General features: G+C 32.6%; 3 protein-coding genes across 3 annotated transcripts; 1 reads left to right on the top strand and 2 right to left on the bottom strand.

Annotated features, from left to right (window-relative positions):
• Nucleotides 1-842: 842 nt before the first annotated feature.
• Nucleotides 843-2,358, top strand: LOC146534358 (uncharacterized). The gene has a single exon (XM_085192993.1). The coding sequence runs from the start codon at nucleotides 1,256-1,258 to the stop codon at nucleotides 2,150-2,152; it is 897 nt and encodes a 298-aa protein (XP_085049119.1). The 5' UTR covers nucleotides 843-1,255; the 3' UTR covers nucleotides 2,153-2,358.
• Nucleotides 2,359-6,117: 3,759 nt separating this feature from the next.
• LOC146534357 (uncharacterized) lies at nucleotides 6,118-8,654 on the bottom strand. The gene is made up of 3 exons (XM_085192992.1): nucleotides 8,405-8,654; nucleotides 7,370-7,623; nucleotides 6,118-7,243 (listed from the first exon to the last, which is right to left on the bottom strand). The coding sequence occupies exons 1-3, from the start codon at nucleotides 8,523-8,525 to the stop codon at nucleotides 6,188-6,190; spliced, it is 1,431 nt and encodes a 476-aa protein (XP_085049118.1). The 5' UTR covers nucleotides 8,526-8,654; the 3' UTR covers nucleotides 6,118-6,187.
• Nucleotides 8,655-9,069: 415 nt separating this feature from the next.
• LOC146534356 (uncharacterized) lies at nucleotides 9,070-11,509 on the bottom strand. The gene is made up of 3 exons (XM_085193106.1): nucleotides 11,352-11,509; nucleotides 10,672-10,934; nucleotides 9,070-10,256 (listed from the first exon to the last, which is right to left on the bottom strand). The coding sequence occupies exons 1-3, from the start codon at nucleotides 11,413-11,415 to the stop codon at nucleotides 9,198-9,200; spliced, it is 1,386 nt and encodes a 461-aa protein (XP_085049232.1). The 5' UTR covers nucleotides 11,416-11,509; the 3' UTR covers nucleotides 9,070-9,197.
• Between the last annotated feature and the right edge of the window lie 4,514 nt (nucleotides 11,510-16,023).

The following is a 16,023-nucleotide window of genomic DNA, read 5'->3' as shown; positions in this document are numbered from 1 at the left end:
AGAGCCTGTTTCATTGTTTTTGTTTAGACCAACGATCATTGGGTTTTTTATCTGTACATTTACGCAGTTTTTATTATTTTCATTATTTCATTATGTTTACATTTTGATGATAATTATTAAATGAATTTGTTAATATTATTATTTTTCGCGTTTTCATACAATATATTTGTATTGTTTTTTAAATGAACTTAATAATTTTCTTCCCTTTTTTTAAAAATATTATTTTTAAAAAAAAGGAAATACACAATAACATAAATATATAAAACCATAATATTACTAACCAAAATTACTTTAAATATTAAATAACAAAAATGAAAACAGGATAAAGTGTAAACGAATAAAAAGATAAAAATAAAATTTGAGCCCAAATCGAAGCTACGAATCTCATACTAACCGTTACTTACCGGTTTGACAGTAACCGACTTTCCGAAGCTCTAGCACACGGCAAAAATGTAACGTGCTAAGAATTTTATATTATGTTTCTACGTCAATTATTTTCTATAATTTTTCTACGAGAACTCAGTCACGTAGTTGAATTATGTTTCCTATGGAGATTAATTATTCTAGTTAAAAACCATTTCATATGTTTTATATGTTTCTTATATTTATGTATTGGAAAATCACAGCATATTTATTAGGATTTAATTGATAAGAAGTATTCTTGTTTTATATCATAACCATTAAGATGTTTTTATTTTAAAGGGTAAAATTTACTAAATGGTACTAAGCACAGACAAAAAAATATTTTTTTTTGTACAAGACTAGTTTTAACTTTAACTTGTTATGCAGAATTTCTACATATAAATATATACTATTTATCCATCTTTGCCCCGGCGGTTAAACTGGTGCCATATCAACTTTTTGTCTCTGAGCTTTAAAAATAATTATTTATTACAACTGTGGAATATTTTCGTACAAAATGACTTTAAAGTGTTTTTGTATCTACAGTGAAGTGAATTTGTGCTTTAAAAACTAAAACAATTAAAGGAATAAGTGAATATACACTTGTAAGTTGCAAACTATTTTGTATCCAACCCTCATTAGTTGACAAGTCATACTGCGGCCAATGCACGCAATCCGCACGGTTCTGCAATACGCATAAGGATCATATTGCTGTGCGAAAGCTCCGCGGCCTGCTCATACGTTTGCATGTCAATGAATAATTAAACAGAAGCGTCTCACGTCCTAACTAAAGTAAGTTTGTCTCTCGGAGGCAATTTTATTAGTAAATTGTGAGATATATTTTTACATTACAATGCCACCCAAGAAGGCTTCTCCTAATTCCAGAGACAAGCTTAATATACCTAACTATGATACGAATCAAAGCTCAGCAGTTACGGACACTGACAATGAAGACTTAAGCAATGTGACTGTTAGAGCACGGGCCCGCAAGCGCCAACATGACGATGAGGTATCCGCCCTTACGCTAGAAATGAGAAAATCTTTTGAAATCTTGAAGAATCAACAGAATACTATTCAACAAAGTATTAAAGATATTCAGAGTCAAAATAGCGATATCATAAAATCTATGGATTTTATTTCTAAGCAATATGAAGATATGAAAGACAGATTAATAAAACTGGAATCTGAAAAATTATCACACTTATCTTACATACAATCCTTAGAAATGAAAGTTGAAAACCTCGAAAGATCGCAAACACAGACTTGTATTGAAATCAGGAACCTTCCTGTTCATAACAAGGAATCTAAAAACGATCTGCTGTCTGTCGTGAAAAATATTGGAGCTGTCACCAACATTCATATTGAAGAGAGTCATCTAAAGGATATTTTCCGGCTCAGCAAGAAAAACGGAGCTAGTAAGCCAATAATTGCGGACTTTTCCTCAATTTTAATTAAAGACAAAATATTGGCCGCTGTGAAAGCGTATAACCGCAACACAAACAAATTAAATACATTACATCTTAAACTAGAAGGCGAACCTCAGCCTGTTTACATTAGCGAGTGCCTGACTGAAAAAGCAAGAAAAATATTTTATTCTGCCCGCGAATTTAGTAAGAAACACGGATACAAGTTTTGTTGGACTGCCCATGGCAAAGTCTTTCTCCGCAAGTCTGAAGGTGCCCAATGTCATCGAATCGACAATGATAAAGACCTGGATCATCTTCTTTCTTCGCCCTCACATAAGCTATGACTATATAACCAGCAAATCTTGTTTTGTTTTTTGTTTTGCATGGTTTTTTATGTTCCACACTACGTTCATAGTTTATTAAGTTATTACTTAGTTTTATATTTTAGTGAATTACCACTTTTTGTTAACTATTATAATTACATATTATTTACCACAACGTTTATTACACCAATTCATACCATTCTTCAAATCACACATACAAAATACAGGCCCTCATTCATAAATTCTTTGCATATTTTCGGCCATGGTCTCATTCATGATAATTTAAAAAGTTTGTTTTCACCAAATAAAAGTCCTAATAAGCCCTTATGTCACTATGTTTCCATTAAATAATATATGTAACGATATTGACACTGTCCAAGTGTCCGATTCTATGGTTTGTTCTCCCGAAAATTTAATTCATCACATTGACACAAACCATAACGCTTTAACAGTTATGCATACAAATATTCGTAGCGTAAGTTGTAATTTTGATGCCCTGACTGTATTACTTGAGAGACTACGCATTCAATGTGACATCCTGATCCTTACAGAATGCTGGCTTTCCTCGACTACTGTTGTACCCAGCATTCATAGTTACACCTCATACACTTCAGATTACCACAATCAAAACGATGGTGTAATCATTTATGTCAAATCAGACATAAAGCACTCAACTACCAATGTTTCCTTATCTGGCGCTAGCTGTCTTGTTCTAAGACACAATGATGAGTACGCGGTAGTTGCAGTTTATCGGTCACCATCGAACAGTAATATAGACAATTTTTGTGACAGTCTCGATTCATGTCTCCTCGACCTTAAGCTAGTTGACTCCGTAGTCGTGATTGGTGACATAAACATAAATATTACATCAACCAATTCTGACTCTAACAGTGGCAAATACTTGGACCTGTTAGCTTTCCATGGATTTTCTAGTGCCCACTCCTTTCCAACACGCAATGAGAGCTGTCTTGATCATGTGATGCTGAGATCGAATAAATCTGCTGCTACTTATATCCTAGATTCCTATATAACCGACCATGCGCCTTTAGTCTTTTGTTTACAATGCAATATAAAAAAGTTTTCTTCCATAAAAACCTTTACCAAAATTGATTATGTGTCTTTACTACAAACAATTTCGAACTTTGACTTCACCTGTATCTTTAACTCTTCTGATGCAAACGCCGCAGCCACCCTGCTGACTAATATGATCTATGATGCTATTTCAATGCACTCTAAGCAAATAAAAATTTCCCATCGGAAACGTACACTAAAACCATGGCTGACTCCGGGACTGGTACGGTGCATTAGACACCGTGACAAACTACATAAAAAGGTCAAAACTGATCCAACTAATGCAATCCTACGTATAACTTACACAAGATATCGGAATTTTTGTAATAATTTGTTAAAAAAATTAAAGACAGCATATGAAAAAAACGAATTTCTAAAATACAAAAATAATCCAAAAGGTACCTGGAACACTGTCAATAAAATTGTTTGCTACAAAAAGCCCTCACCTACTTCCACACCTTTACTTGACCTGCACAGTGATCCTTGCGTATCCGTAAATGTCGTAAACAATTATTTTGCTGGCATCGGTGCCTCATATGCCAATGCTATATTAAACAAACAACTTGACATACATAGCTTGCCAAATACACTTAACTCTCAGTCTTCCGCTTCAAATGACTCCATGGCGCTGTATGATACAGACATTAATGAAATTCAGGCTATTATTGCAAACTTAAAAGATGACTCTGCTGCTGGAACAGACGGCATTCCTACTTCTATTGTCAAAAAGGCTAGTACTTATATAGCTCCCGTTCTTATGCATATTTTCAATTTATGTTTATCAACTGGCGTTTTTCCGGATATCTTTAAGCGAGCTCAGGTTCATCCTATCTATAAGTCCGGCGACAGAGACACTGTGGTCAATTACAGGCCAATATCAATACTCTCGGTTCTATCAAAAATTTTAGAAAAGCTTTTGAATAAGAGACTTGTAAATTATCTGCAACACTGTAACGTCATTGCTGATAATCAATTCGGTTTTATCAAGGGTAAATCGACGGAAGATGCTGCACTACTGCTTACTGAAACAATAGTTAAGAAAATGGACAGTGCATCAAAAGTGATCGGCGTATTCCTCGATCTATCCAAGGCCTTTGATACCGTTTCTGTGCCACTATTAATAAACAAAATGGAAACTATCGGAATACGTGGCAGCGCTCTTGAAATCTTTCGCTCATATTTATCAAATCGCACGCAATGCACGAAAATCAACCAGTACGTTAGTGACAATACTGCAATCTGTTTTGGGGTACCACAGGGTAGTGTCCTTGGACCTACCTTGTTTATTTTATATATTAATAGCTTATGTGCCACATCATTACCAAATTGTAACATCATTGCGTATGCAGATGATACTGCGCTTGTGGTTCATGGAAAAGATTGGAATGAGGCCAAACACTACGCTGAACATGCGGTCAGATGGATAACAGGCTGGTACAATGCTAATCTTTTAACTCTAAATATAGACAAAACCAAATACATCGCGTTCTCTCATCGCTCCCATTCCCAGCCGCCACCTGAGTTGTCGATTAGAGTACACACATATACTTGCACTCTTCTGGATAACTGTAATTGTCCTAGCTTACCTCGCACTTCTAATATCAAATATCTTGGCCTTACAGTTGATTGCTACCTGAACTGGAAACTTCATATCAATCACATAACCGGCCGTATAAGAAAACTGATTCCTATTTTCAGGAAACTTAGAAGTTCAGCTAATTTTGAAACCTTACTTCTTGTTTATCATGCCCTTATTCAAAGTCTCATCAGCTACTGCATCTGTGTATGGGGGGGTACAAGTAAAAAGTCGTTACTTCCCTTAGAACGTGCCCAAAGAGCCATACTAAAAGTCATGCTTGGAAAGCCCAGACGTTACAGTACCGACCTAGTTTATAGCAATAGCTCAGTCTTAACAGTTAGACAACTTTTCATAAAATCAGTTGTACTGCGGAAGCATAGGAGCACTCCTTTCAAGACCATCTGTAAGCGCAATAAGCCAAAGGTTTGTGATATCGAACGTTGCAAAACCAAGCTAGCTCGTTCTCACTTCTACGTCTTAAGCAGTTGCTTATACAATGATGTTAATAAAATTATCAACATTTACCCTTTGTCTTCGTCAAAATGTAAAGCAGTTATGAATACCTGGCTGCAGAGGTTGTCCTACTTGGATACGGAGAATCTTCTTCGTACCTAACTTACATTCATGACTCGTACATACATATACGCACATAAACACACACACGCACACACACAAACACACACACACACACACATTTGACACGTGGTAATAATATAGAATCTAATTGTTTTTCTTTTCTTCTTTTTCAATAATTATTTTAAAACTTTTGTTATATCGCTTTATTTTTGCTTATGTCGACATAATAATATGTACCTAATTGATGAGTATTCTCACTTTTGTCATCGAAATAGTGTCTTAGGGGCAAAGATGCTGGCAGCTGTGACACAGTTTACACTAGTACGGCTGCCATCGCTCACCTCTACTAAATTGTTGTCTTGTTTTTTCCATTTTCTAACGAAATTAGAGTGTATATGTAACATTTAATTACTGAATAAAGCATTTATTATTATTATTATTATTATTATTTATGTATTTCGCTCGAATGTCGAAAAAATTGTAGTATTTACGCTAAGTGGTGGTTTTCTATCAATGAAAAAATATGAGATACGAATATAATTTTTTAAGAATTTTTAATAATTTATTTATAACATTATTTAAAATTATGTTGTTAGGAGTATATCACAGTTACCAATTTAATTATATTTCTGTTTATGTTTTATTAATAGGAGTACTACTGAATACATAGTCAGTTTATATTTTTTTATATTTCATGAATTAGAAATGCATTTTTTATCCAAGAGAAAATAAGTAGTTAGTCGTAAATATAATAAAAAACTTAATTTATTGTCTTTTATTTTAAAAACTCTATGGTTTTCTAACATTCTATAATAGTTTATTAGACTAAGCTAAAAATTGAAGAACTCATCTTCGTCATATGGCTCCTTTTTATCACCTGTTACATGAAGAGCTGATAACTTGAATCCACTTTGCTGCATTTCGTCAACTTTTGGTAGGTTTTCTTTGATCATTTCTTCGACATTTATTTTATTTAACTCTTGCTGCACTTTTTCTTTGATGGGACCTTCTAAAGCATCCATAATTTGGTATCTAAGTAAGTTAGGCAAAATATTGACAGCGAATTCGATAACATAGTCCAATGTGCCGGCACCATCAAATCGTACTTGAATGTTCCCAACTTCTAGATCGAGGTCTCTAAATTGAAGTTTTTTTCTTGTGTCCAAAGGTTGCGCAAGAATGATTCTCCCACTAATATATTCCACTGAAAAGGAAGCTCTGCCAGCTCTAGAAAGTAAGCCACTGATTGCAACTATATCCCACTGAGTTGTTCCCTCAAGCTTCTGAGTACCAATGTCAAAATCCGCTATAACTGTATTATTTTCCAATTTCAAAGTAATGTTCCCTACACGTTGAAAGGACGATATACCTGTAACCCATGTGTGAGTCAACGAAACGGTAAAGATACTTGCAGTTGTGTTGTAATCATTAATTTTATAAGGATCCATTTGCATGTCGCGAACTTTCTTCCTTACATCTGCAATAACCATATCTAAAGGTGATATAGAATTTGGAAACTGTATATCTCCCGCAAATTCATCGAGTTTTTTGTTAATTTCTTCTCTTGCTTTTGTGTATGCTTCTTTGAGAATGTACGGCTTGATGGAATCAAATAGGAATGTACCAATAGAATTAACAACGCCTTGTAACATGCTACCAAAAAAGCCAGCATTTTGGAAGTTCATTGCTATATTACTGAAACCAATGTCAATAACGATGTCTTGAGCTCTTAGTTTTCCATCACGTTCCACTCCAAGATTACCTTTAGCTGTTACCTTGATACCAGTTATGTCGACGGTGAAAGGTCCGTCAACTCTGTTTATCCAAGTTGACATCGTATAATTTCCTCTGGCTTGTAGCTTGTCGATTGCCAGTCCGGCATAGACCTGGAATGATTATTATGGATGGATTATTTTAGAGAATATTGTCACATATAAAATATTTTTTAATATATAATAAAATTTTTGCAATTAAAATCTTTTTTACACATTTTCAAATTAATATTATTTTACCTGCAATGATCCAACTTCTGCATTTACATAGAGTATACGAAATTTACTGATACCATAAACGGCTGTTTTTTTAAAATAGAGAGTTCCTAGAGAGATAGATTGTTTCATGTCTGGCACATCATATGGATCTGGGACTTTTACACCTGGGATTCCTTGAGGATTTGGCTGTTTAAAATGCTCTAGCACTTTCAGTATGGATTCACTCATCTTTTTCTCTCCATCAGCAAGGTGCGACTCCGTTGTGGATGGAACATCTGAAATATTTAATACACATTTTTTAAGTAAAATTTCTTAGTAGCAGCTGTAATTGAGCAAGTGTTGGAAGAATATTTTGATTTTAAAATTACCCATAACTGTTAATTATTTTAATACTTTATTTTTTTTTAGATATGATAAGATATTCTGTTCCCATTAAGACACTTTCGCACTCCTAGTAAGTAAGTTTATTTTTTATTATTTATACTTCTATAAATATAGAATAACAAGAAATGAAAGGAAAATTTCGTATAATATTCCTATTTTTTGCTTATTATTTCCTATATAGTACAACAATCATCGTTTCGCAGAAAACTTCGTAGATATCAAGACTACGAGTACATACATAACCTTATCAAAACAAGTAACTATATAATAATTAATAATAATTTTAAATTTTTATGCCATTTATAAGAAAGGATATATAAGAGAGTTTAAATAAATATATAAGTTAATAATATACAAAAAAAATAATGTATTAATTTAAACTTTTAAGCCGCTGACGCCATCTTTCTATTAAGTTTAACATTCAAAATAAAATTTTCAAGTAATAAGGAAAGAAATAAAGCTAATTATATTTATTACTTAGATGAAAAACGTTATTAATTGTTAAAACATTACAAAATTATAATTCATTAATAAAAATACGTATACTCTATATCTTAATTCCTAATCCACAAACAAACACAACGTTATAAAAACTAACATAAAGTATAAAAACTTAATTTTCACTTTAAAATGTGAACTTTAATAAGTGAATATATAAAAGACTTTCTTTACCTTCACTATATGAAGAAGAAGAAAATAAGACAACCAACAAAAATATCCACATCGTACGTTTTGAGACACTGTCACAATCGATCCTATTCACTGAATGAACATCCCGTGGGTCACAGGTCATGTTTTATCTTTTGTGCGTAACAGTATACGATTCTGTGATATTTGTACTTATTTAATGTAATTTAAACTAAAACTGATCACTCTGAGTGCGATGGAACTCTATGTAGAGTTCTCACGTTACTATTTTTTTTTTAAATATAGTACTTCTCTAAATCACTTTAAAAACAAACCGTAATGAGTTTATTAAATGCACTAATTAATGTCAGCCCATTTTAAATGTATAAATATTTGTTTTGTTGTACTGTCATTTTATATTATTCTTTATTTCTAATTAATATAAGGATCAAAACTGTATATTGTATAAAATGCTATTTAAGCTTTATAATCCAAGTTCGCTCATTCTAAGAAACTAAGAATAATGATTTGACTACTGCTATGTATAATACTAAATTATACACTAATGACGTTAGGCACATGTTAAGTATAATATTGATAAAGTATAATATAGTCGCAGGGGCAAGCAGGTTTTAATGGCAACGGAGTGTCTTAACACTAAGTTTCTAGATTCCCTCTGCCTACTCTGCTATGTGCGGGTTACTGTGATAAAGTGATATTTTTACTATAATTTAAAATATATTAAAAAACAACAACTATTTCTAATATTGTTTATACTGGGTGATTTATATTTAAAAGTATTTCAAAGGATAATATTTAATACTAACAATTAAAAAACTTAAAAATTAAAAAAATCATCATCATCATAACAAGGCTCATCGGTTGAGTTTATCAATCTGAAGTCTGCAAGTTGAAAGCCCTCTTCTTCCATCCTATCTATTTCAGGTAACTTATTAATAATCTCTTCTTCTATATTGATTCCATTCAACTCTTGTTGTAATTTCAATCTTATAGGATTTTGTATAGTTTGTATTATTTGGTACCTCAGTATATTTGGTAATATATTTGCTAAAAGCTCAAGTACGTAGTCTAAAGTTCCCGTTCCATCTGAGCAAAGTTGTATATTTCCAACGTCAAGTTCCAAATCTTGAAACTCCATCCGTTTTCTTGTGTCCAACGCTTGGATAAGTACAAATCTTCCTCGTAAATAATTAACTGAAAAAGAATTAGTGCCAGTTAAGGAAATAAGCCCATTAGCCCCTGAAAACTGCCATTGAGTTGAACCTTTTAGTTCTTTAGTGCCAATATTGAAGTCTGCTATTAATGTATGATTCTCTAGTTTGAGAGTAACGTTGCCTTTTCTGTGCAAAGATGACAATCCCGTTATCCATGTATCATTTAGACCCATATTAAAAATTCCAATATCTGTATAGTAATCGTTTATTTTCAAAGGATCCATTTCCACTTGTTTTATTTTTTTCCTAAAATCAATCATTATCATATCTAATATTGATATTGTATTAGGAAATTCAATGTCCCCTACGATTTGGTCCACCTTTTTATTAATTGCGTCTCTCATATTTACATGTGCGTCTCTAAGTAGGTACGGCTTAATAGAGTCGTAGAGAAAAGTACTCATAGAGTTAAACACTCCTTGTAACAGAATAGCCAAAAGACCTGCGTTCTCGAAATTTACAGCGATATTCTTTAATTTTACATCAACGGATATGTTTTGAGCTCTTAATTTTCCATCTCTTTCCACTCCTAGTGTAGCTAAAGTGATACCATTGATACCAGTCAAGTTTGCAGTAAAATGCCCTCGGTGCGAATTAAAAAAGTTATTTACTGAATATTTTCCATGAACTTCTAACATATCCATTTCTAAAGATGCACTGCCCTGAAATAAATATTTTAGTTTTTATTAAAATAATTAAGTTTCGACCGTGGAGAAATCTCGTAATATATAGCAATTAGCAATGCCAATTTGATGTTACTCATATTTATCTATAGTAACCATAATTAATACTTATGATAAAAAATGAAGAGCAAATACGTACAGCGGCCAATTGTTATTTTTTAAAATTTTAAAACGCGTAACATTTTATAGTTAGACATAGCGTGGCGTTGAGTTACGCCACTCAACACGCAATGCGTCAAGAAATCGGAGAGAAGTGGGGAATGGAAGTATTTTAATAGAGAAAGGAGTGTCTTAAGACTAGAGATCCAAGTGCTAAAAGAAAAAAAAAATAGCGTTCAGCTGCTTTTTCTAACTTAGCTTAGTAAAATATAAATTACATATACTATTCACAAACCTCCATTTTACCAACATCGGCACGAATATATGGTATTCGAAATTTATTAACACCATGGAGCGCCATTTCTGAAAACACAAGACTGCTTGCAAATCCTAGAGATTGCCTTACATCAGGAATAGGATATGGGTCTGTAAATGTAGCTCCTGGTAAATCTTCAGGGTTCGGTTTCTTATAGTGTTCAATGACTTTAAGTATATATTGACTCATTTTTTCTTCCTTTTCCAAGATCTGTCCACTTGTTGTCGTTTCGAAATTGTCATCTGAAACAATGAAATAGCAATTTTGTAAAATAGCGTTCTATATATTGCAAAGACACAGGAGTTTGTTTAGGTTAGTTAAGTTAACTTGTTGTGTAAATTTACTATTATTCAAAAAAATTAACACGGTTATATATTAAAAACATTCTTAGATATGAAATTCTGTAGTTTTAAATTTTTGAAACTTTTATAGTGAGGTATATTTATTGGAAAACATTTTAAAATTAAAAAAAGATTTTTTATTATTGTACGAATTATGAGCTACATTATAATCAATGATTTTTATTGTATACATACACTAAATATTAAGAAAAATATAATATCATCAAAAATATAACAGGTTAGTCGAATGTAAACAAAACAATGTGCACAGGCCACAGATGATACTCAAATATTACACGTTTTAATACACTTACATACCTTGACTTTGCACGTTTACACAATTTAAAATACACAAAACTGCTATTAAATTCACAGAAATCATTATTTTTCATAAATATAATGGAGTTACACATTAATAGACATATTTTAAAATACATGCAATAATTTATAAGGAACAGGGGTCGCAGGTTATCTTATCTCTGACCAATCTTTGCTACCAGGAACATAGGAAACGTCATTTAAAATTTTATTTACATAATATTGACGACGAATGTTCAAGCCGACTGTGAATTCCTATATTTTTTTAACTAACAAAAAAGGTAGGGAGTGACTATTTAATTTAACATAATATAATATCTTTATAATATACTAGTAGACCCGGACGCGGCTACGCCTGCTTGAACTATAAGAATATTTATTAAATATTATATAATATATTTATTTTTATAAGGATGAATATCAAAATGACGCGGTAACGAACGCGGTCGCCTAGCGACGACGGTTGTTATTAACATGGCAGAATAAATTGCATGTCAAATTAGAAAGTATTTTAATTTATTAGTATATATGTGTAATATAATATTATATAGCCTATAGCACTTCTGAAGAATGCAGCTTTCATACAAAATAAAAACATAGTAAATCGGACCAGTAGATCCAGAGATCTTAGCGTTCAAACAAACAAACAAACAAACAAACAAACAAACTCTTCCGCTTTATTATATTATAGTATAGTATAGTATATAGTATAGTATATAGTATAGAGTATAGATAGATAGAAATATTCTTATATAATATGGGTTTAACTAGGTAGATATATAGTAAACAGAGTAAAAATTAAATTAAATTTGCTTCACGCTGTATCACGCACACAGCAAGGTAAACAGAGGGAACCTAGTGTTAAGGCACTCTGTTGTCCATTTCAGTGGGGATCGAACCCACAACCAAGCAATTTTTCGCATTTACGTTCTCCTACGCCACGACTGGCCTCAATGGGAAACGGATTGTCTTAACACTGGGTTTCCTCTGCCTTTCCTGCTCTTTGCGGGATACCTTGATGTGTGCGTGAGACTCATTTTTAATATGAACTGCCTAGATATATGGATATAATTAGCATAAATTATTATTGTAAAGTTGAAAGGAACAATCAGAAATAAATGATTTCTGCGTAAATAAGATTATTTTAAAAACACGTTATTTTTTAATTGCTTCAGGAAAAAATACAATTAAAGCACTTTAAATGTGTGGTAAAACCCACGACAGACAATAAGTCTATAAAGTACCGGTTATTTCCGGTTTTTTAGTAGTACCTTGAGGATGACACAAAATATCAATTAGACATCTCTTTTAGTTTGCAACGAAAGAGTAAATTTAAAATTTACAATAATTTTGTAAATGTTATTCATATTTGAATTAACATATGAATATTGACAAAGGAATATAGAGCGTTTGCGTTTAATTAATAAAACAGTAAATTATAAATTAAATATTTCTAGGCAGTACAATTGGACACCAAATACATATGTATATTTATGAAAACATCATTTAAGGTGATGAAAAAATAGTAATAGAACACTGTAAGATTTTAAAATTTTCGTTTGTCTGTTTGTACATGCATTTCTTCTGAACAACGGTTGTATTTATTTTAGCCTCACGGTGTATCCCGCACACAGCAGGATAGGTGCTGGAAACTTGTGTTACGACACACTGTTTCCCATTTTCCGCCAAATTCTGGAGATATTGTGTGTTGTGTGCCTCGGCATCAGAGGGAAGAAATGAAAATATTAAATATTTTTATTTCCTCGAGTGGGAATGGAACCCACAACCTGTCGCGCTTAAAGTCACTCGCTTGTGCCCATGCGCCACTACTGGCCTCAACCTATACGGGGCTTAAGGCCTATCCTTACATTCGTTATACCTTGATTAATATATAGACTTCATGAAACTGTTGTGATTGACATTAGTATTAAATAATTACAGATAAGATAAGATAAAATAACATATGCTAGATAAGATACAGGTGCACACGCCAATTAGCGTCGGTTGTCAAAGAAATATGTTAAATGAAGTCGATTGGCATATCGATTGGAAAATCTTTGATGACCTCACAACCGATCTCAATATTTAATATGCACATGTTGTTCGAAGGGCTAAATGCCCTTTGTGGAACTAATGTTTTTTTTTCAGCTTCACGCTGTATCCCGCACACTGCAGTGTAGGCAGAGGAAACCTAGTGTCAAGACACTCCATTTGTCACTCCAATGACTTTGACTTTCGTTTGACACCCTTTCCAGAATTGGAAAATGGAGAGAACGTCAATTATACGCCAATTATATTTTCTTTTCCTCTTATCTTTTATGTTATTTAAATATTAAATTGTGCACAATGAAGTGTAAATAAGAAGTTGTTGAAATAATTTACATTTATTACTTACTTAATTTTATTTATAAACTAGCGGATGCGCGCAGCTTCGACTGCTTATTTGCACCCTTAGGGATGAATTCTAATAAACCATGAAACACGTGGTCAATGAAATACTTTTAAAAATCTAAATTTCAAATATTATAAAAATCGGTGCCGATGAATGAATTTTTTTTCCATACAAACTTTCAACTCCTATTTCACCCTTTTAGGGTTAAAATTTTTCAAATTCCCTTCTTAGTGGAAATTTACATCTGTCCAAATTTCACGTTTCTACGCATAGCGGTTACGGCTGTGCGTGCGTCTTACCTCAATCAGTGAGGACAAGTCCTTTTATATATATAGACTAGCGACCCTATTGCGGCTTCGCCCGCTTTTACTACTGGATTATTCATATAATGTATGTTTGCAAAGCACTTAAGATAATGTGAAAATTAATTAAACCCTAATGCAACCCGCATTTTCGTAGTTTCAATAAGGATTTTCCAATTGTTTTACACAGCATGGATTTTTTAGTAGGTACCGTAATTTTAAATCTGTGCTACTAATCTTTTCAAGTACTTATTAAAATATATTTAAATTACTATTTTTAGATAGTTTAATGACATTAAATAATACATTCAACTCGAATTATCCAATACGTGCAAACGCATCTAAATCTTCGTTGCTATAAAGGCAGGCGGGTTTTTTTTTTCGAGCTTGTGGTTAATGCTGAAGAGGGTATTCTGTCCCTGATGAAAAGCAAGCACTACGTGGCTGCCTGTGACGAAAATTAAATAGAATGCATCGGCCGGGAATTGAACCCGGGCTGCCCGCGTGGCAGGCGAGCATTCTACCACTGAACCACCGATGCGTTTAAGGCAGGCGGGCGCTTCGGATTCGCTTGTATAAGCATAACGTCGCGAGGCGCGTTTCGCAGCAAGGATTTTTTGATATTGTAACAACTTCTAAAGTACTTATTTAAATGAAAAACAGAAAAGACAGTTTTGATCTACATTAAATGGCCAACGTAACTAATGTACTTATTTATATGCTGAGAGTAAGGGATAAGTGAAACTTGACTCGATACAGTTGATGTGTGAACGGCGTGATGTGTCAATAATTAAATGCGTTTTTCTCTAAAACTATTCGCAATTTCGAAATAGTTTAAAAAGCAAATTTTATCTTCGTTTAACGTAGAAATTTAATAAAGTATTTTAAAGGATAAGGATTAATACCATTATGGAAAAATATCCCTCACAATAAAAAATATATTGAAATTACTATTTTTAGACAGAAATATGATCACTACACGTTATCCTTAAAAGATAAAAATATGCTCTCGCGGACTTTTTTGTAGATCTTATTAAGAGGAACAATACTCCAGTACATTTTTTTCATGTAGTACTTACCATTAAAGCAGCGCATGCGCGAAAGTGTCTCAACGGGTAGGACTTTAGACACATTTATCGTATTTATGTTAATTTACATAAGAATGTACAAATAATAAACTATATATAAACCTTCCCTGAGAAATACTCGACCTAATGATGAAAACCGCATCCAAATCCGTTGGGTGGTTTAGAAGAAGAAGAGTTAGAAAGTTCAGACAGACATAAAAAGCGACTTTGTTTTATAAGATATAGGATAAATAAATATTGACAATAAAGTTTAAACAACTACCGGTAACGGATTAGACTTATCCTTTTTATGTATTTACGTCATTCTTAATCAGTAAATATATCTAAACAATATTTATTATAAAATATGGATTCCCAGAAAATTATATACGATAAACACTAGATCTAACATTTAATAATATGTTACGGTAAAGGTAACCATTTAAATAAAATATGTAATATGAACATATAATTGATTTAGAATTAATAAAGTTGAAGGAAACATGTTGATCTTTTATTAAAAGATTATAAATATATCATAGAGACACCTTGTGTTTTATATTTAGCCCTAGTAATGTGGTGCTGGGGAACTAGTGTGTAAACGCTACTGGTTGTGGGTTCGATTTCCACTCGAGGAAATGAAATATTTACCTATTTAAATTTATATTTTCTTTTCTTTGCTTTGGCACTTAATATGTAATGTCTCGGGAATTCGGCGGAAAATGGGGAAAGGAGTGTCTTAACCTAGTGTTAATTAACTTAGTGATACAGCAGTGACGCTGATTGGATTTTTTAATGTGCCCTGGTATTTACTAAGGCTAAAAGTATTGTGGTGTTCTTTAATTAAACTGTTAGTATTGATATATACTCGTACTTTGGAGAAAGTTACGTTTTAGAAAACATATAAAGAT

The sequence above is a fragment of the Heliconius melpomene genome, chromosome 11 (assembly GCF_056956725.1).
Source record: "Heliconius melpomene rosina isolate 202511_hmr_F chromosome 11, ASM5695672v1, whole genome shotgun sequence".
Lineage (NCBI taxonomy): Eukaryota > Metazoa > Arthropoda > Insecta > Lepidoptera > Nymphalidae > Heliconius > Heliconius melpomene.
The sequence above is the reverse complement of the archived record's forward strand: the minus strand, read 5'-3'. Positions and strand labels throughout refer to the sequence as shown.

What these genes read in the sequence shown, in the direction of transcription:
- LOC146534358 (XM_085192993.1), top strand. Translation starts at nt 1,256, where the DNA reads ATGCCACCCAAGAAGGCTTCTCCTAATTCCAGAGACAAGCTTAATATA.
- LOC146534357 (XM_085192992.1), bottom strand. Translation starts at nt 8,525, where the DNA reads ATGACCTGTGACCCACGGGATGTTCATTCAGTGAATAGGATCGATTGT. An exon ending in TTCTTCTTCATATAGTGAAG is followed by an intron (nt 7,624 to 8,404) that starts GTAAAGAAAGTC and finishes TAAATATTTCAG; the next exon opens with ATGTTCCATCCACAACGGAG. An exon ending in CAGAAGTTGGATCATTGCAG is followed by an intron (nt 7,244 to 7,369) that starts GTAAAATAATAT and finishes TAATCATTCCAG; the next exon opens with GTCTATGCCGGACTGGCAAT.
- LOC146534356 (XM_085193106.1), bottom strand. Translation starts at nt 11,415, where the DNA reads ATGATTTCTGTGAATTTAATAGCAGTTTTGTGTATTTTAAATTGTGTA. An exon ending in TGTAAACGTGCAAAGTCAAG is followed by an intron (nt 10,935 to 11,351) that starts GTATGTAAGTGT and finishes TCATTGTTTCAG; the next exon opens with ATGACAATTTCGAAACGACA. An exon ending in CCGATGTTGGTAAAATGGAG is followed by an intron (nt 10,257 to 10,671) that starts GTTTGTGAATAG and finishes TATTTATTTCAG; the next exon opens with GGCAGTGCATCTTTAGAAAT.